This window comes from Nerophis ophidion, linkage group LG15 (genome assembly GCF_033978795.1).
Source record: "Nerophis ophidion isolate RoL-2023_Sa linkage group LG15, RoL_Noph_v1.0, whole genome shotgun sequence".
In the NCBI taxonomy this organism is placed as follows: domain Eukaryota; kingdom Metazoa; phylum Chordata; class Actinopteri; order Syngnathiformes; family Syngnathidae; genus Nerophis; species Nerophis ophidion.
The window spans coordinates 832,220-853,256 of NC_084625.1; the positions used below are offsets into that span (position 1 = coordinate 832,220).

General features: G+C 40.4%; 2 protein-coding genes across 6 annotated transcripts in view; one reads left to right on the forward strand and one right to left on the reverse strand.

Moving 5' to 3' along the window:
* The window catches only part of LOC133569061 (ubiquitin carboxyl-terminal hydrolase 12A-like), a 22,072-nt gene extending 10,814 nt beyond the window's left edge, over nt 1–11,258 (reverse strand). Inside the window, exons 1-5 of one of the 5 annotated variants that reach the window (XM_061921193.1) lie at nt 11,097–11,234; nt 9,994–10,125; nt 7,169–7,249; nt 6,884–7,097; nt 162–427 (exon numbers count right to left, since the gene is read on the reverse strand). In XM_061921193.1, the coding sequence (XP_061777177.1) occupies nt 162–427; nt 6,884–7,097; nt 7,169–7,249; nt 9,994–10,041 (609 nt within the window). In that variant the 5' untranslated portion in view covers nt 10,042–10,125; nt 11,097–11,234. Of the gene's footprint in view, nt 1–161; nt 428–6,883; nt 7,098–7,168; nt 7,608–9,993 lie in introns of those variants that run through there. The other 4 variants (XM_061921194.1, XM_061921195.1, XM_061921192.1 and 1 more) reach the window with 4 other exon arrangements.
* Nucleotides 11,259–11,396: 138 nt separating this feature from the next.
* Nucleotides 11,397–19,341, forward strand: LOC133569063 (large ribosomal subunit protein eL21). Its single transcript, XM_061921197.1, has 6 exons — nt 11,397–11,522; nt 14,750–14,850; nt 16,256–16,317; nt 18,546–18,658; nt 19,015–19,165; nt 19,232–19,341. Exons 2-6 carry the CDS (start codon nt 14,784–14,786, stop codon nt 19,319–19,321), a joined length of 483 nt encoding a protein of 160 aa, XP_061777181.1. The 5' UTR covers nt 11,397–11,522; nt 14,750–14,783; the 3' UTR covers nt 19,322–19,341.
* The last annotated feature ends 1,696 nt before the right edge of the window (nt 19,342–21,037 follow it).

Sequence of the window (21,037 nt, forward strand, 5' to 3'; positions counted from 1 at the left end):
TATATGTATGTTTGTACAGTGAATGTATATGTACAGTATGTGTATATGTATGTTTGTACAGTGAATGTATTGTATTGTACGCATGTACATGTACATCCAGTGTGTACAGTAAGATGTTTTGTTGTCTGTGCTGGCTGGTTAAGGCCTGTAAAGGTTGTTACCGTTTCGCAGGTGAGGCAGCGGGTGTCGTTGGTGAGTGTGCCCTGGAAGATGTCATGCACCCAGGTGGTCTTCTGCTGCTGCTGCTGCTGGTGGTTGTTGTTGTTGTTGTTGTTGTTGTTGTTGTTCTGAGAGTCTAAGGCGCCGTTGGCCAGGCGGCCATTAGTCTTGTCCTGCTTCTTGTCCTCCTGCAGCAGGTCAGCGATGGTGTTGAGAAGGTAGTTGAGGAACTCATGTGCGTCCTGCTGCATGTAGTTGTCAAACAACTCTGTGCAGCACAACAACATCTGCTCAAACACTTCAATGCTAATACTACTTAAGTTAAGAACTTCAATACTAGTCATACTTGTCAAACACTTCAACGCTAATACTACTTAAGTTAAAAACTTCAATACTAGTAATACTTGTCAAACACTTCAATGCTAATACTACTTAAGTTAAGAACTTCAATACTAGTCATACTTGTCAAACACTTCAACGCTAATACTACTTAAGTTAAGAACTTCAATACTAGTCATACTTGTCAAACACTTCAATGCTAATACTACTTAAGTTAAAAACTTCAATACTAGTAATACTTGTCAAACACTTCAACGCTAATACTACTGTGTGTACTTGTCAAACACTTCAATACTGATACTACTTGTCAAACACTTCAGTGCTAATACTACTTGAGTTAAAAACTTCAATACTAGTGTGTACTTGTCAAACACTTCAATGCTAATACTACTCGTCTAAGACTTCAATACTAATACTACTGTGTGTACTTGTCAAACACTTCAATACTAATACTACTTTGTGTACTTGTCAAAGACTTCAATACTAATACTACTTATCAAACACTTCAATACTAATACTACTTATCAAACACTTCAATACTAATACTACTTATCAAACACTTCAATACTAATACTACTTTGTGTACTTGTCAAACACTTCAATACTAATACTACTGTGTGTACTTGTCAAACACTTCAATACTAATACTACTGTGTGTACTTGTCGAACACTTCAATACTAATACTACTCGTCTAAGACTTCAAAACTAATACTACTGTGTGTACTTGTCGAACACTTCAATACTAATACTACTCGTCTAAGACTTCAAAACTAATACTACTGTGTGTACTTGTCGAACACTTCAATACTAATACTACTTGTCTAAGACTTCAATACTAATACTACTGTGTGTACTTGTCAAAAACTTCAATACTAATACTACTGTGTGTACTTGTCAAACATTTTAATAATAATATTACTGTGTGTACTTGTCAAACACTACAATACTAATACTACTTATCAAACACTTCAATACTAATACTACTTATCAAACACTTCAATACTAATACTACTTTGTGTACTTGTCAAACACTTCAATACTAATACTACTGTGTGTACTTGTCAAACACTTCAATACTAATACTACTTTGTGTACTTGTCAAACACTTCAATACTAATACGACTGTGTGTACTTGTCAAACACTTCAATACTAATACTACTTGTCAAACACTTCAATGCTAATACTACTGTGTGTACTTGTCAACCATTCAATACTAATACTACTTTGTGTACTTGTCAAACACTTCAATACTAATACTACTGTGTGTACTTGTCAAACACTTCAATACTAATAGTACTGTGTGCACTTGTCAACCATTTAATACTAATACTACTTTGTGTACTTCTCAACCATTCAATACTAATACTACTGTGTGTACTTGTCAAACACTTCAATACTAATACTACTGTGTGCACTTGTCAACCATTTAATACTACTTTGTGTACTTGTCAAACACTTCAATACTAATACTACTTTGTGTACTTGTCAAACACTTTAATACTAATACTACTTTGTGTACTTGTCAAACACTTCAATACTAATACTACTTTGTGTACTTGTCAAACACTTCAATACTAATACTACTGTGTGTACTTGTCAAACACTTCAATACTAATAGTACTGTGTGCACTTGTCAACCATTTAATACTAATACTACTTTGTGTACTTCTCAACCATTCAATACTAATACTACTGTGTGTACTTGTCAAACACTTCAATACTAATACTACTGTGTGCACTTGTCAACCATTTAATACTACTTTGTGTACTTGTCAAACACTTTAATATTAATACTACTGTGTGTACTTGTCAAACACTTCAATACTAATACTACTTTGTGTACTTGTCAAACACTTTAATATTAATACTACTGTGTGCACTTGTCAAACACTTCAATACTAATACTACTTTGTGTACTTGTCAAACACTTTAATATTAATACTACTGTGTGCACTTGTCAAACACTTCAATACTAATACTACTTTGTGTACTTGTCAAACACTTTAATACTAATACTACTGTGTGTACTTGTCAAACACTAATACTAATACTACTGTGTGTACTTGTCAAACACTTCAATACTAATACTACTGTGTGCACTTGTCAAACACTTTAATACTAATACTACTTTGTGTACTTGTCAAACACTTCAATACTAATACTACTGTGTGTACTTGTCAAACATTAAATACTAATACTACTTTGTGTACTTGTCAAACACTTCAATACTAATACTACTTTGTGTACTTGTCAAACACTTCAATACTAATACTACTGTGTACTTGTCAAACACTTCAATACTAATACTACTGTGTGTACTTGTCAAACATTTTAATAATAATACTACTGTGTGTACTTGTCAAACACTTCAATACTAATACTACTTATCAAACACTTCAATACTAATACTACTTATCAAACACTTCAATACTAATACTACTTTGTGTACTTGTCAAACACTTCAATACTAATACTACTGTGTACTTGTCAAACACTTCAATACTAATACTACTTTGTGTACTTGTCAAACACTTCAATACTAATACTACTTTGTGTACTTGTCAAACACTTCAATACTAATACTACTTTGTGTACTTGTCAAACACTTCAATACTAATACTACTTTGTGTACTTGTCAAACACTTCAATACTAATACTACTTTGTGTACTTGTCAAACACTTCAATACTAATACTACTTTGTGTACTTGTCAAACACTTCAATACTAATACTACTTTGTGTACTTGTCAAACACTTCAATACTAATACTACTTTGTGTACTTGTCAAACACTTCAATACTAATACTACTGTGTGTACTTGTCAAACACTTCAATACTAATACTACTGTGTGTACTTGTCAAACACTTCAATACTAATACTACTGTGTGTACTTGTCAAACACTTTAATACTAATACTACTGTTTGTACTTGTCAAACTTCAATACTAATACTACTTGTCAAACACTTCAATACTAATACTACTTTGTGTACTTGTCAAACACTTCAATACTAATACTACTCGTCAAACACTTCAATACTAATACTACTTTGTGTACTTGTCAAACACTTCAATACTAATACTACTTTGTGTACTTGTCAAACACTTCAATACTAATACTACTCGTCAAACACTTCAATACTAATACTACTTTGTGTACTTGTCAAACACTTCAATACTAATACTACTGTGTGCACTTGTCAAAAACTTCAATACTAATAGTACTTTGTGTACTTGTCAAACACTTCAATACTAATACTACTTTGTGTACTTGTCAAACACTTCAATACTAATACTACTTTGTGTACTTGTCAAACACTTCAATACTAATACTACTTGTCAAACACTTCAATACTAACAGTACTGTGTTTACTTGTCAAAAACGTCAATACTAATAGTACTTTGTGTACTTGTCAAACACTTCAATACTAATACTACTGTGTGTACTTGTCAAACACTTCAATACTAATACTACTTGTCAAACACTTCAATACTAACAGTACTGTGTTTACTTGTCAAAAACTTTAATACTAATAGTACTTTGTGTACTTGGCAAACAACTCTGTACAGCACAACAACCTGTTGTCAAACACTTGAAATACTACATTATGCTAATACTACAATTGCATACCACTACACCAAGTACTACAACTACAGCTTTTAGGGGCCACCTCAGCACTACATGAAGTACAATACTTTCAAATGTCAGAGGCCACCTCAGCACTAATCAAGTACTACACTTACAAGTGTTAGGGGCCACCTCACCACTGCATGAAGTACTACACTTACAAGTGTTAGGGGCCACCTCACCACTGCATGAAGTACTACACTTACAAGTGTTAGGGGCCATCTCACCACTGCATGAAGTATTACACTTACAAGTGTTAGGGGTCACCTCACCACTACATGAAGTATTACACTTACAAGTGTTAGGGGCCACCTCACCACTGCATGAAGTACTACACTTACAACTGTTAGGGGCCACCTCACCACTGCATGAAGTATTACACTTACAAGTGTTAGGGGCCACCTCACCACTACATGAAGTATTACACTTACAAGTGTTAGGGGCCACCTCACCACTGCATGAAGTACTACACTTACAACTGTTAGGGGCCACCTCACCACTGCATGAAGTACTACACTTACAAGTGTTAGGGGCCATCTCACCACTGCATGAAGTATTACACTTACAAGTGTTAGGGGCCATCTCACCACTACATGAAGTATTACACTTACAACTGTTAGGGGTCACCTCACCACTACATGAAGTATTACACTTACAACTGTTAGGGGTCACCTCACCACTACATGAAGTATTACACTTACAACTGTTAGGGGTCACCTCACCACTACATGAAGTACTACACTTACAAGTGTTAGGGGCCACCTCACCACTACATGAAGTATTACACTTACAAGTGTTAGGGGCCACCTCACCACTGCATGAAGTATTACACTTACAACTGTTAGGGGCCACCTCACCACTGCATGAAGTATTACACTTACAACTGTTAGGGGCCACCTCACCACTGCATGAAGTACTACACTTACAAGTGTTAGGGGCCACCTCACCACTGCATGAAGTATTACACTTACAAGTGTTAGGGGCCACCTCACCACTGCATGAAGTATTACACTTACAAGTGTTAGGGGCCACCTCACCACTACATGAAGTACTACACTTACAACTGTTAGGGGCCACCTCACCACTGCATGAAGTATTACACTTACAACTATTAGGGGTCACCTCACCACTGCATGAAGTATTACACTTACAACTATTAGGGGTCACCTCACCACTACATGAAGTACTACACTTACAAGTGTTAGGGGCCACCTCAGCACTACATGAAGTATTACACTTACAACTGTTAGGGGTCACCTCACCACTACATGAAGTATTACACTTACAACTGTTAGGGGTCACCTCACCACTACATGAAGTACTACACTTACAACTGTTAGGGGTCACCTCACCACTACATGAAGTACTACACTTACAAGTGTTAGGGGCCACCTCACCACTACATGAAGTATTACACTTACAAGTGTTAGGGGCCACCTCACCACTGCATGAAGTATTACACTTACAACTGTTAGGGGCCACCTCACCACTGCATGAAGTATTACACTTACAACTGTTAGGGGCCACCTCACCACTGCATGAAGTACTACACTTACAAGTGTTAGGGGCCACCTCACCACTGCATGAAGTATTACACTTACAACTGTTAGGGGCCACCTCACCACTGCATGAAGTATTACACTTACAAGTGTTAGGGGCCACCTCACCACTACATGAAGTACTACACTTACAACTGTTAGGGGCCACCTCACCACTGCATGAAGTATTACACTTACAACTATTAGGGGTCACCTCACCACTACATGAAGTATTACACTTACAACTGTTAGGGGCCACCTCACCACTACATGAAGTACTACACTTACAAGTGTTAGGGGCCACCTCACCACTACATGAAGTACTACACTTACAAGTGTTAGGGGCCACCTCAGCACTACATGTAGTATTACACTTACAACTGTTAGGGGTCACCTCACCACTGCATGAAGTACTACACTTACAAGTGTTAGGGGCCACCTCACCACTACATGAAGTATTACACTTACAAGTGTTAGGGGCCACCTCAGCACTACATGAAGTATTACACTTACAAGTGTTAGGGGCCACCTCACCACTGCATGAAGTACTACACTTACAAGTGTTAGGGGCCACCTCAGCACTACATGAAGTATTACACTTACAAGTGTCAGGGGCCACGTCAGCACTACATGAAGTGGTAGACTTCCAAGTGTGTCAGGGGCCATGTCAGCACTACAAGAAGTGGTAGACTTCCAAGTGTGTCAGGGGCCACGTCAGCACTACATGAAGTGGTAGACTTCCAAGTGTGTCAGGGGCCATGTCAGCACTACAAGAAGTGGTAGACTTCCAAGTGTGTCAGGGGCCACGTCAGCACTACATGAAGTGGTAGACTTCCAAGTGTGTCAGGGGCCATGTCAGCACTACAAGAAGTGGTAGACTTCCAAGTGTGTCAGGGGCCACGTCAGCACTACATGAAGTGGTAGACTTCCAAGTGTGTCAGGGGCCATGTCAGCACTACAAGAAGTGGTAGACTTCCAAGTGTGTCAGGGGCCATGTCAGCACTACAAGAAGTGGTAGACTTCCAAGTGTGTCAGGGGCCACATCAGCACTACATGAAGTGGTAGACTTCCAAGTGTGTCAAGAGCCACGTCAGCACTACATGAAGTGGTAGACTTCCAAGTGTGTCAGGGGCCACGTCAGCACTACATGAAGTGGTAGACTTCCAAGTGTGTCAGGGGCCACGTCAGCACTACATGAAGTGGTAGACTTCTAACTGACCGTTCTCCTTGCGAAGGCGGGTGATGAACTTCTTGGGCGGGATGACGCCCACCTTCCTCTTCTGGGTGGCGATGGTGTGGAAGAGGTCTGCCAGGCAGCTGAGCAGGTTCTCCTTCCTCCTGGGCTGGCTGCGGTAGGCCAGGATCTTCTCCCGGAAGGGCTGGCAGGAATAGAGCGCCTGCAGCACGGAGTTGCAGTAGCAGGTGTTGCCGAACTGAAAGCGGTGATGAGATAGTATGAGTAGCAGCAAGCCACACCTGCGGACATCTTGTCTTGGTTACGCACGTTGACCAGGCCAAAGTAGTGCTCGTTGACCGGGAACTGCTCCGCTCCAATATCTTTCTCCAGAGCCGAGGCATTGATACCCTGTGGGAGCGCTCAAAGCACAGCACATCAGCGGCTGTCCCAGAACCACTACATCGTCTAGTTTCTAATACATTTCAACACATAACCACTACATCATTTAGTGTATGCTCAAGTCAACACATAACCACTACAACATTTAGTTTCTATTAAATTTCAACACATAACCACTACATCATTTAGTTTCTATTACATTTCAACACATAACCACTACATCATCTAGTGTATGTTCAAGTCAACACATAACCACTACAACATCTAGTGTGTACTAAAGTCAACACATAACCACTACAACATCTAGTGTGTATTAAAGTCAACACATAACCACTACAACATCTAGTGTGTACTAAAGTCAACACATAACCACTACATCATCTAGTGTGTACTAAAGTCAACACATAACCACTACAACATCTAGTGTGTACTAAAGTCAACACATAACCACTACAACATCTAGTGTGTACTAAAGTCAACACATAACCACTACAACATTTAGTGTGTACTAAAGTCAACACATAACCACTACAACATGTAGTGTGTACTAAAGTCAACACATAACCACTACATCATCTAGTTTCTACTAAATTTCAACACATAACCACTGCAACATCTAGTGTGTACTAAAGTCAACACATAACCACTACAACATCTAGTGTGTACTAAAGTCAACACATAACCACTACATGTAGTCTGTACTAAAGTCAACACATAACCACTACAACATCTAGTGTGTACTAAAGTCAACACATAACCACTACAACATCTAGTGTGTACTAAAGTCAACACATAACCACTACAACATCTAGTGTGTACTAAAGTCAACACATAACCACTACAACATCTAGTGTGTACTAAAGTCAACACATAATCACTACAACATTTAGTGTGTACTAAAGTCAACACGTAACCACTACAACATCTAGTGTGTACTAAAGTCAACACATAACCACTACATCATCTAGTTTCTACTAAATTTCAACACATAACCACTGCAACATCTAGTGTGTACTAAAGTCAACACATAACCACTACAACATCTAGTGTGTACTAAAGTCAACACATAACCACTACATGTAGTCTGTACTAAAGTCAACACATAACCACTACAACATCTAGTGTGTACTAAAGTCAACACATAACCACTACAACATCTAGTCTGTACTAAAGTCAACACATAACCACTACATGTAGTCTGTACTAAAGTCAACACATAACCACTACATGTAGTCTGTACTAAAGTCAACACATAACCACTACAACATCTAGTGTGTACTAAAGTCAACACATAACCACTACATGTAGTCTGTACTAAAGTCAACACATAACCACTACATCATTTAGTCTGTACTGCTGCTCCACATGGAGAGGAGCCAGATGAGGGGGTTGGGGCATCTGGTCAGGATGGCACCCGAACGCCTCCCTAGGGAGATGTTTAGGGCACCTCCAACCGGTGGGAGACCCAGGACACGTTGAGAAGACTATGTCTCCCAGCTGGTCTGGGAACGCCTCTGGATCCCCCGGGAGGAGCTGGACCAAGTGGCTCGGGATAGGGAAGTCTGGGCTTCCCTGCTTAGGCTGCTGCCCCCGTGACCCCACCTCAGATAAGCGAAAGAAAATGGATGGATGGAAAAACATTTTAAAAAAGGAAACTTGCAGGCATTTTCCTGGTCGTGCGCCTTGAAATAAACATGTCCAAGGACACAGTGACCCGGATGACTGACAACATGTCAAATTGACACTTCTATTGATTGGTTCGTCCTTATTCTCCAGCAGTTAGCAAGCTGCTGATGTTAGATGGATGCAGTAGGTGCTAATGTCCAACAGGAACCTCATCAAAGTATGAGAGGACAAGTATGAGGAATGATCAAAGTATGAGAGGACCAGTATGTGACGATCAAAGTATGAGAGGACAAGTATGATGATCAAAGTATGAGAGGACAAGTATGAGGAATGATCAAAGTATGAGAGGACAAGTATGAGAGGACAAGTGTGTGATGATCAAAGTAGGAGAGGACAAGTGTGTGATGATCAAAGTATGAGAGGACAAGTGTGTGATGATCAAAGTATGAGAGGACAAGTGTGATGATCAAAGTATGAGAGGACAAGTGTGTGATGATCAAAGTTTGAGAGGACAAGTGTGATGATCAAAGTATGAGAGGACAAGTGTGTGATGATCAAAGTATGAGAGGACAAGTGTGTGATGATCAAAGTATGAGAGGACAAGTGTGTGATGATCAAAGTATGAGAGGACAAGTGTGTGATGATCAAAGTATGAGAGGACAAGTGTGATGATCAAAGTATGAGAGGACAAGTGTGTGATGATCAAAGTTTGAGAGGACAAGTGTGATGATCAAAGTATGAGAGGACAAGTGTGTGATGATCAAAGTATGAGAGGACAAGTGTGTGATGATCAAAGTATGAGAGGACAAGTGTGTGATGATCAAAGTATGAGAGGACAAGTGTGTGATGATCAAAGTATGAGAGGACAAGTGTGTGATGATCAAAGTATGAGAGGACAAGTGTGTGATGATCAAAGTATGAGAGGACAAGTGTGTGATGATCAAAGTATGAGAGGACAAGTGTGTGATGATCAAAGTATGAGAAGACAAGTGTGTGATGATCAAAGTATGAGAGGACAAGTGTGATGATCAAAGTATGAGAGGACAAGTGTGTAGGATGGTTAGCACACGTGCTGTAATGTAAAAGCACTAGTGCTGGCACACTAAACAAAGAGTTAGTTGACTCACCATGGTGGAAAAAGAGGCCAATGTGGACACTGTCATTAGGATGTCCATTCAGTTGGCGCCATCTTCCAGCACGTCCTCCCGGGTGACGTCACCAGAGCACAGCTAGGCTAAACCCAGCTAAGCTAGCATTCACTTCCGGATTTTGTCAAAACACATTCTATATTAAAGTTAGTTTTCCCGTCAATTATCTTTCTTTTCCCATGGTCCAACATGAACTGCTTACGTGCATGTTGTCAATGAGGTGACGATAGCAACATTCCATAATGCCGAAATGTCAGCAAAAAAAAACAAAAAACCTGAACTATTACGCATGCGTGTCAATGAAGTGATGGCGGCTAACTTTTTTTAACCAAATAAAATACAAAAATGTATACACTGTTTTACACATGTATACATAATTAAAATGACGACTAGGAAACACATTTTAATTTGTTCATATCCTGCTTCGGCTTGGTCTATAAACAAATGGTTACCGCTCAAATCCGATTTAGAATCAGTTGACGTTCCCATGTAGTCGCGCTCTACAGGCGATAAACTGATTCTGGGTCAGCCACTCACCGTCAGAGGCTTTTTCTTCCAGGCAATGTATTAGGCCGCCTCAGCGTCAATGGCTCTTTCTTTCATTTCATTTCATTCTTATTTATCTCCTTCATTGATGTGCATTTTTGATCAATAGACGATTAAACTTTAACAACGAAACACATATTCACACACCGGACTTAAACACGTTGAAAAACTTATTGGGGTGTTACCATTTAGCACGGAACATGTACTGTACTGTGCAATCTACTAATACAAGTTTCAATCAATCAATCAACCAATAAATCTATGCTTGAGAAGGAACAGGATGAGGAAAATGTTATATTTCCTGCCCCCTTCAACATAAGAGGTAGTTAATGGATAGCCCAGATTCACAAGCATACAAACCAAACAAATACATCCAAATATAATTAAAACAAACAAAAAACAACAAGTGCAAAAACTTCATGAAGTACAAACCGAGCAAAAAATAATATACACCTCACGGGATGATACAAAACAAATACAAAACCAGACAAAAAATAAGTAAAATAATAAATATAAAGCAAAATGCAAACACTTACGGCTGTCCATATCATCTTATTGTTCTGTTTTTATATATGTTTTTCAATTGGAATATATTTCTACAATCTTGTATCGCATTGTAAAGAGAATTCCAGAGTTTCATCAGGCAATATATTAGGCAGCCTCACCTTCGATGGCTTTTTCTTCAGGCAATGTATGGGGCAGCCTCACCTTCGGTGGCTTTTTCTTCAGGCAAGGTACGGGGCAGCCTCACCTTCAATGGCTTTTTTCTTCAGGCAATGCATGGGGCAGCCTCACCCTCGATGGCTTTTTTCTTCAGGCAATGCATGGGGCAGCCTCACCCTCGATGGCTTTTTTCTTCAGGCAATGCATGGGGCAGCCTCACAGCCAACAAGGCAACCAGGCGGAGTTTGGGGTCCTAATGTCTCCCTTTCCGCCCCAGCCGCCATCTTGCTGACACCGCGGTAAGATCTTCTCTCCTCTCAAGCCACAATTAGTCTTTAAATATCTGCTCGTCCTCTGTTACTTGCACCTGAATGTGTGCTACAACACCTTCCTTGTGCCACAGTGCTTTCACATCCTACTGACTTTGCCCCGAAAAGAGAGGTCCGCTCCGCTAATGTGAGCCTTGGAGCGTGGTGTCGGTGCACGTGGGCCGGCAGACTATGGGATTAATATCAGCACTTCTCGCAATATTGGCCCAACAACAAGCATTTGTAACACTCAAAGGCTTGATTTGTGGGTCAAATTAACTTTTAACATGTTTAATTAATATGTCTGGCTGGTTGTTAGCATTAGCTGCACACCATCTTCCGCTTATCCGAGGTCGGGTCGCGGGGGCAACAGCCTAAGCAGGGAAGCCCAGACTTCCCTCTCCCCAGCCACTTCGTCCAGCTCTTCCCGGGGAATCCTGAGTTGTTCCCAGGCCAGCCGGGAGACAAAGTTTTCCCTATGTGTCCTGGGTCTTCCCCGTGGCCTTTTACCGGTCGGACGTGCCCTAAACACCTCCCTAAGGGGTGTTCGGGCGGCATCCTGACCAGATGCCTGAACCCCCTCATCTGGCTCCTCTCCATGTGGAGGAGCAGCGGCTTTACTTTTAGTTCCTCCGGGATGACAGAGCTTCTCACCCTATCTCTAAGGGAGAAACCCGCCACCCGGCGGAGGAAACTCATTTGGGCCGCTTGTACCCGTCATCTTGTCCTTTCAGTCATAAGTGAGGATGGGAACATAGATCGACCGGTAAATTGAGCGCTTTGCCTTCCGGCTCAGCTGCACACCCAATGTCATTACATTGTCAATTTAGGGCTGGGCGATATGGCCTATAATTAATATCATGATATTTTTAGGCCATGTCACGATTCAGCATATATATGTGGACATTTTGCCTTAGGCTGGAATGAACACTTGATGCATATAATGACAGCAGTATGATGATTCTATGTGTCTACATTCAAACATTCTTCTTCATACTGCGTTCATATATGCTACTTTTAAACTTTCATACAAATTAAGTCAATTTAGCAAAAGTGTATTTATTAAATATTTATTAAGCAATGGCACAAACATTCATGTGTTTTCAAAACAAAGTCCAAGATTGTCAGACATTTTAAAAATAAACAAAGTGCACTTTTTGTACAGAACGCCACCACAAAAGTCGAAAACATATCAAGTGAAGTGAATTATATTTATATAGCGCTTTTTCTCGAGTGACTCAAAGCGCTTTACATAGTGAAACCCACGATGAGACATGACATTTCAATAAGTGTTAAATAATAATGAGCTACTTAAAGGGGAACATTATCACAATTTCAAAAGGGTTAAAAACAGTAAAAATCAGTTCCCAGTGGCTTCTTGTATTTTTTGAAGTTTTTTTCAAACTTTTACCGGTCCCGGAATATCCCTAAATAAAGCTTTAAAGTGCCTTATTTTCGGCTCTCTGCGAAGACACTGGCCATTTCCCTGTGACGTCACACAGTGCTGCCAATGTAAACAAACAATGGGAATACCACAGCAAGATATAGCGACATTAGCTCGGATTCAAACTCGGATTTCAGCGAATCAACAGATTACGCATGTATTGAAACAGATGGTTGGAGTATGAAAATATTGAAGAAACTGAGGCTATTGAGCGAATAGCTATTGACGCTATTCATAGCCATAGCATGGCCGAATAGCTGCGTTAGCATCGCCGGTAAAATGTGCGGACCAAACGATCAGGACTTTCGCATCTTTTGAGAATGGAGCAACTTATATCCGTCGATTGGTAAGTGTTTTTTTCGCATTAAATGTGGGTGGAAAGAAACGTAATATAGTTGCAAATGCATCTGCAGTTTATCCATACATCTCTGTACCATGTCTGCTTTAGTACCGCCGGTAAATAGTATGTTAGCATCGATTAGCGTAGCATGTTAGCATCGATTAGCTGGCAGTCAACATCAACAAAACTCACCTTTGTGATTTCGTTGACTATGGTTGCAAATGCATCTGCAGGTTATCCATACATCTCTGTGCCATGTCTGTCTTAGCATCGCCGGTCAAATGTGGAGACACTCTGGCACATTCAATGGGGGTCTGGCGGCAGACACTTTGGCATCTTGGGGCCAGTGGTGCAACTTGAATCCCTCCCTGTTAGTGTTGTTACACCCTCCGACAACACACCCACCAGGCATGATGTCTCCAAGGTTCCAAAAAATAGTCCAAAAAACGGAAAATAACAGAGCTGAGACCCGGTGTTTGTAATGTGTTGAAAATGAAAATGGTGGGTGTGTTACCTCGGCGACGTCACATTCTGACGTCATCGCCTCCAGCGCGATTAACAGAAAGGCGTTTAATTCGCCAAAATTCACCCATTTAGAGTTCGGAAATCGGTTAAAAAAATAGATGGTCTTTTTTCTGCACCATCAAGGTATATATTGACGCTTGCATAGGTTTGGTGATAATGTTCCCCTTTAAAAGGAAATCAAATAGTGTATGTCCCTCGCTATGTGGTAGGTCAATGTGGACGTTATCTCATTCTGTTGACTATTTTATTCATAGGTGTTGATGTGGAAATGGTTGCTTGGGCATTTTGTGGGTATAGCACCGAACGTTGAATGTTGACATGCAGAGTTTCAAGCGCTCTTCATTCTCTAGCAGGTGACTTTTCAAATGATGCTACAAATTAGCAGTAGGTTGTTTTGTAACAACGCTTTTGCCGCATTCTTGACATATTACGGTTGTCGGTTCCAAATCTTCCTGCTTCAAGCCAAACCACCGCCAGACGATGGACCCTGTGCTGTTTTTCTTAGGAATCGATTATTTCTTCATTTGTTTCCAGATTGGCCCCTTCTTTCTCTAGTATTACCACTTGCACCACTCTGCTAGCATCACAGCTAATATTACCATGTTGCTACCTTTTTGCTCGGCAAGGGCGTATGACGCGACAGTATATGACGTATGTAAGAAGGTGCGCTTGTTTTATGTCTCTGAGGAGGGACAAGAAAGAGTGAGAAGAGCCTGTAGTGTGATGCCCGCAGCTAAAAGCAACTGCGTGAGAATGTATACTCCAATATCACCATATAGTCCTTTTCTATAACGTACAGAGACATACCCGCAATATATCCACTATATTCCATACATCGCTCAGCCCTATGTCAATTCTTGCTCTGTTTGAGAAGGATGACCTTTACAAGATATTTGTGTATTGTTCCAGACATTTGGCATCGGACATACAGTAACTTGACATCATGACCAACACCAGAGGCAAGAGGAGGGGGACCAGGTACATGTTCAGCAGACCCTTCCGCAAGCATGGTGAGTAGTATCATCCTCGACATGTTATAAGTAGACGCAGCATTGGCTGCTGTGACGTGAGAAATTGGGCCGCCATCTTGAAGTGGTGATGAGGAGCCGGCGAGCAGCATAAACTGACAGTTGACAGGTAGAAAACAAATATGGCGTTCAGCTTTTTCCTGCTCAAATGAGCGGACTGTTGAAAATAGGAATTGGGGGATTACTTTTCACATGTAAGATTTAACATAAACGTACTATTGGTTGTATTTTGTGTAAAGAATATTAACACAGAATGGAGAAGGAGCAAAGATCTTCAAAAGTACTGAAATTGTAGCTGCTAGCAAACAAGAGTTTGACCATAATATAATTATTTGTCAAATAAATATATATGTTTATGTGTAAGTATTTAGCAGACACTTTTATCCAAAGTGACATATAAAAAAATACATACAAAACAATCAGTGTAAAGATGATCATTTAAGGTTAGAATGTAATAAAAAATATCAATACAAAGTGTGGCTTCACGGTGGAAGAGGGGTTAGTGCGTCTGCCTCACAATACGAAGGTCCTGCAGTCCTGGGTTCAAATCCAGGCTCGGGATCTTTCTGTGTGGAGTTTGCATGTTCTCCCCGTGACTGCGTGGGTTCCCTCCGTGTACTCCGGCTTCCTCCCACCTCCAAAAACATGCACCTGGGGATAGGTTGATTGGCAACACTAAATTGGCCCTAGTGTGTGAATGTGAGTGTGAATGTTGTTTGTCTATCTGTGTTGGCCCTGCGATGAGGTGGCAACTTGTCCAGGGTGTACCCCGCCTTCTGCCCGATTGTAGCTGAGATAGGCGCCAGCGCCCCCCGCGACCCCAAAAGGGAATAAGCGGTAGAAAATGGATGGATGGAATACAAAGTGTCAAGACAGAATGAACTCCCTGCTGCTACAGCAACAGAGATACAGTATATATATAGATAGCTATTATATTCATACATTATGTAGGATCTACGCATGTATATATAACCTAATCATATTGTTTTTTCAACTTCAAAATAGCTGACCCTTCCCTGGGATTATATTCCAAGTTTGATCTGGTCACTTATAGCATGTAAGAATAGTTTATTACTCTTAAGCAAACTATGAATAATAAAACATGTGTCCTTTATCAAAGCTACATGTATGAGAAAAAAGCGGGTGAAAATGAGTGGTATTTAGTGAGGTAAGATGAATGAAATGTACTGACAGTTCATTGCTCTTGCCAAATGAATTGCACTGAGTGACACGTGGATCACCACTCCAAGATGGCGGCTCTGCGTCTCGTCAGCGCCAGTAGGCAGTGGAGCTCCATGCTGCGTACCCTTACAACATGTCTGAGTATGATGATGTTGATGATGCATGCACCATGTGTGCACACATTTCATCTGCATTACCTCCACAGGCCCCATTCCTCTGTCCACCTACATGCGTATCTACAAGAAGGGGGACATTGTTGACATCAAGGTAAGCAAAGGTGGTAAGGGACGATTAATCGGTGTCTATGAAGGTTGTCATCTCAGGGCGTTCAATCCATAGCAGCTGGACTGCTTGGTTTGTCTTGGAAGATGTTGGGCTCATCCCATTAGGCTTCATCAGTTTGTGCTCACAGACTTAAGATTGCATTGGTCGGACCTAGTCCCGTTAATCGATGTATGGATTTATGTTTCTTACATCCGACTACATGGATCTGTGCTCGGCCACTTTGCTTTGCTAAAATAGGTTTCAATCCAACATTGTTTTAGAAGAAGCAATTGTTCTAACAACTTGGCTGTATGGTTCAGAGGTATGGACAGATATATTGCAGCACTTGAAAGCTTCAACAGCCACGTCTATGCCAGATGATGAATATTCACTGCCAAGATGTGAGGACAAACATTAGGGTGCCACAGGGTCCCGAACCAAAAGGCAAAAAAAAAATATATATATATATATACACATCTGTCACCTGGTCTGATCTGTCCCAGATGCGGCAGAAACTGGTACAGTCACGACAAAGCACATCATTCTTAGGGACCATATCTTCTAAGAAGGGGAGCCAGCAAGTTTTAGAAGGAAACACTACAATTGCTTTAGGAATCACAAACTTCATATAAAATTTAACATTTAATGATCAGGATGTTAAAATGTTATTCAAGTCTGTCTGTGGTGTCATCTGGTAATGATGGATACCTTTGTTTTTGTGTGTATAAGTTACTGAATTCATTTGAACTCGGAATGTCTAGTTATTAAAAAAAAAAAAACATTGTCCCTGAATTAAAAAAAAAACTTGTACCGAAAGAGAGAGGCTGATACCGATAGACTTCAACTGATAAAATAGACTCATACTGATAAAATACAGACTGATACCAATGAAAAGGCATACTGACAGAAAAAGGCTAGCAATAAAATAGATTTATACTGATAATAAAATGACTTATTAAAAGACACATATTAAAGACATAATGATAGAAAATAAACTGACGTTGATAAAAAGAAGACAAACTGATTGAAAAAAAGACTGATACTGATAAAAAAAACTTATGCCCGTAAAAAGACTTACACTGAAAGAAAAAGGCTGATACTCATAAAAGACTTGACACTGATGAGAATATATACTGATAATAAAAGACTTGTGATTTAAAAAAAGACACTGATTAAAGAGACATACTGATAGAAACTAAAATGACATTGATAAAAAGAAGTCTTATACTAATAGAACAAAGACTGATACTGATAAAAAAAAGACTGATACTGATAAAAAAAACTTATGCCCGTAAAAAGACTTACACTGAAAGAAAAAGGCTGATACTCATAAAAGACTTGACACTGATGAGAATATATACTGATAATAAAATACTTGTGATTTAAAAAAAGACACTGATTAAAGAGACATACTGATAGAAAATAAAATGACATTGTTAAAAAGAAGTCTTATACTAATAGAACAAAGACTGATACTGATAAAAAAGGCTGATGCCCCTAAAAAAAGACTTACACTGATAGAAAAGGTGATACAAAGAAAGCAATAGTGAATGTAATGGATAGGAGTTTTTAATGTGTGGTGGACTTGAAGAGATGTGTTGTGTTGTGTTTTTAATGTGTGGTGGACTTGAAGAGATGTGTTGTGTTGTGTTTTTAATGTGTGGTGGACTTGAAGAGATGTGTTGTGTTGTGTTTTTAATGTGTGGTGGACTTGAAGAGATGTGTTGTGTTGTGTTTTTAATGTGTGGTGGACTTGAAGAGATGTGTTGTGTTGTGTTTTTAATGTGTGGTGGACTTGAAGAGATGTGTTGTGTTGTGTTTTTAATGTGTGGTGGACTTGAAGAGATGTGTTGTGTTGTGTTTTTAATGTGTGGTGGACTTGAAGAGATGAGTTGTGTTGTGTTTTTAATGTGTGGTGGACTTGAAGAGATGTGTTGTGTTTTTAATGTGTGGTGGACTTGAAGAGATGTGTTGTGTTTTTAATGTGTGGTGGACTTGAAGAGATGAGTTGTGTTGTGTTTTTAATGTGTGGTGGACTTGAAGAGATGTGTTGTGTTGTGTTTTTAATGTGTGGTGGACTTGAAGAGATGAGTTGTGTTGTGTTTTTAATGTGTGGTGGACTTGAAGAGATGAGTTGTGTTGTGTTTTTAATGTGTGGTGGACTTGAAGAGATGTGTTGTGTTGTGTTTTTAATGTGTGGTGGACTTGAAGAGATGTGTTGTGTTGTCCAGGGCACAGGCACCATTCAGAAGGGGATGCCACATAAATGCTACCATGGCAAGACTGGTCGTGTGTACAACGTGACCCAACATGCTGTGGGTGTCATCATCAACAAGAAGGTCAGGTAGGTAGTAGCCACACACCACCAAGGAACCCCATCTTCACTTTACCATGTGGACTCACGTGGTCCTCTGTGGTCATTCACCTGGGGGACAACACTTGGACCTCCAGCACCCTCACTCCCACCTCCTGGTGGAGCTGAAGTGCAAGTGAGGCGACAACACTTCAAAAGTACAAATATGATAACTAAGTTAACCATTTGACATTCAAATGGTCCTATTGACCTGGGCTAAATATGTAACATTACCCAGATCTTTGGGCAGGTAGGATTGTGAGATGATCCTATGACTCATTGAATTGGTGTCAGTGCTGACCTCCATGTCTGCCCTGTCAGTGTTTGATTAGTGTTTGTGCCCACAGAGGCAATATCCTGGCCAAGAGGATCAACGTGCGCATCGAGCACGTCAAACACTCTAAGAGCAGAGATGCTTTCCTGCAGCGTGTCAGAGAGAACGACAGCAAGAAGGCGGAGGCCAAGAAGACCAACACCTGGATGGAACTCAAGCGCCAGGTAGTCAGATGTGTGTTGGTGCAGGTCAAGTAACATGTGCACTGACATCTGCTTTCCTCCCTGCAGCCCGCTCCTCCCCGTGAAGCTCACTTTGTCAGCACCAAGAATAACAAACCTCAGCTGCTGGAGCCCATCCCCTACGAGTTCATGGCTTGAATAAACATCTTTGTACACCACTCTCTACCTCACACATCCTTGCCAACATCCACTCAGGCCACCTTATTGGTGTCACCAACCGCAGGCCTAACTAACCACCTTATTGTTGTGTTAGGTCTTAACACAACAATAAGGTGGTTAGTTAGGTCTTCACTTGGTGACAATGTGCCCTAACACAACAATAAGATGGTTAGTTAGGTCTTCACTTGGTGACAATGTGTCCTAACACAACAATAAAGTGGTTAGTTAGGTCTTCACTTGGTCACAATGTGTCCTAACACAACAATAAGATGGTTAGTTAGGTCTTCACTTGGTGACAATGTGCCCTAACACAACAATAAGATGGTTAGTTAGGTCTTCACTTGGTCACAATGTGCCCTAACACAACAATAAGATGGTTAGTTAGGTCTTCACTTGGTGACAATGTGCCCTAACACAACAATAAGATGGTTAGTTAGGTCTTCACTTGGTGACAATGTGCCCTAACACAACAATAAGATGGTTAGTTAGGTCTTCACTTGGTGACAATGTGTCCTAACACAACAATAAGATGGTTAGTTAGGTCTTCACTTGGTGACAATGTGCCCTAACACAACAATAAGGTGGTTAGTTAGGTCTTCACTTGGTGACAATGTGCCCTAACACAACAATAAGATGGTTAGTTAGGTCTTCACTTGGTGACAATGTGCCCTAACACAACAATAAGATGGTTAGTTAGGTCTTCACTTGGTGACAATGTGCCCTAACACAACAATAAGATGGTTAGTTAGGTCTTCACTTGGTGACAATGTGCCCTAACACAACAATAAGATGGTTAGTTAGGTCTTCACTTGGTGACAATGTGTCCTAACACAACAATAAGATGGTTAGTTAGGTCTTCACTTGGTGACAATGTGTCCTAACACAACAATAAGGTGGTTAGTTAGGTCTTCACTTGGTGACAATGTGCCCTAACACAACAATAAGGTGGTTAGTTAGGTCTTCACTTGGTGACAATGTGCCCTAACACAACAATAAGGTGGTTAGTTAGGTCTTCACTTGGTGACAATGTGTCCTAACACAACAATAAGATGGTTAGTTAGGTCTTCACTTGGTGACAATGTGTCCTAACACAACAATAAGGTGGTTAGTTAGGTCTTCACTTGGTGACAATGTGCCCTAACACAACAATAAGGTGGTTAGTTAGGTCTTCACTTGGTGACAATGTGCCCTAACACAACAATAAGGTGGTTAGTTAGGTCTTCACTTGGTGACAATGTGTCCTAACACAACAATAAGATGGTTAGTTAGGTCTTCACTTGGTGACAATGTGCCCTAACACAACAATAAGGTGGTTAGTTAGGTCTTCACTTGGTGACAATGTGCCCTAACACAACAATAAGGTGGTTAGTTAGGTCTTCACTTGGTGACAATGTGTCCTAACACAACAATAAGATGGTTAGTTAGGTCTTCACTTGGTGACAATGTGCCCTAACACAACAATAAGGTGGTTAGTTAGGTCTTCACTTGGTCACAATGTGCCCTAACACAACAATAAGGTGGTTAGTTAGGTCTTCACTTGGTGACAATGTGCCCTAACACAACAATAAGATGGTTAGTTAGGTCTTCACTTGGTGACAATGTGTCCTAACACAACAATAAGATGGTTAGTTAGGTCTTCACTTGGTGACAATGTGCCCTAACACAACAATAAGGTGGTTAGTTAGGTCTTCACTT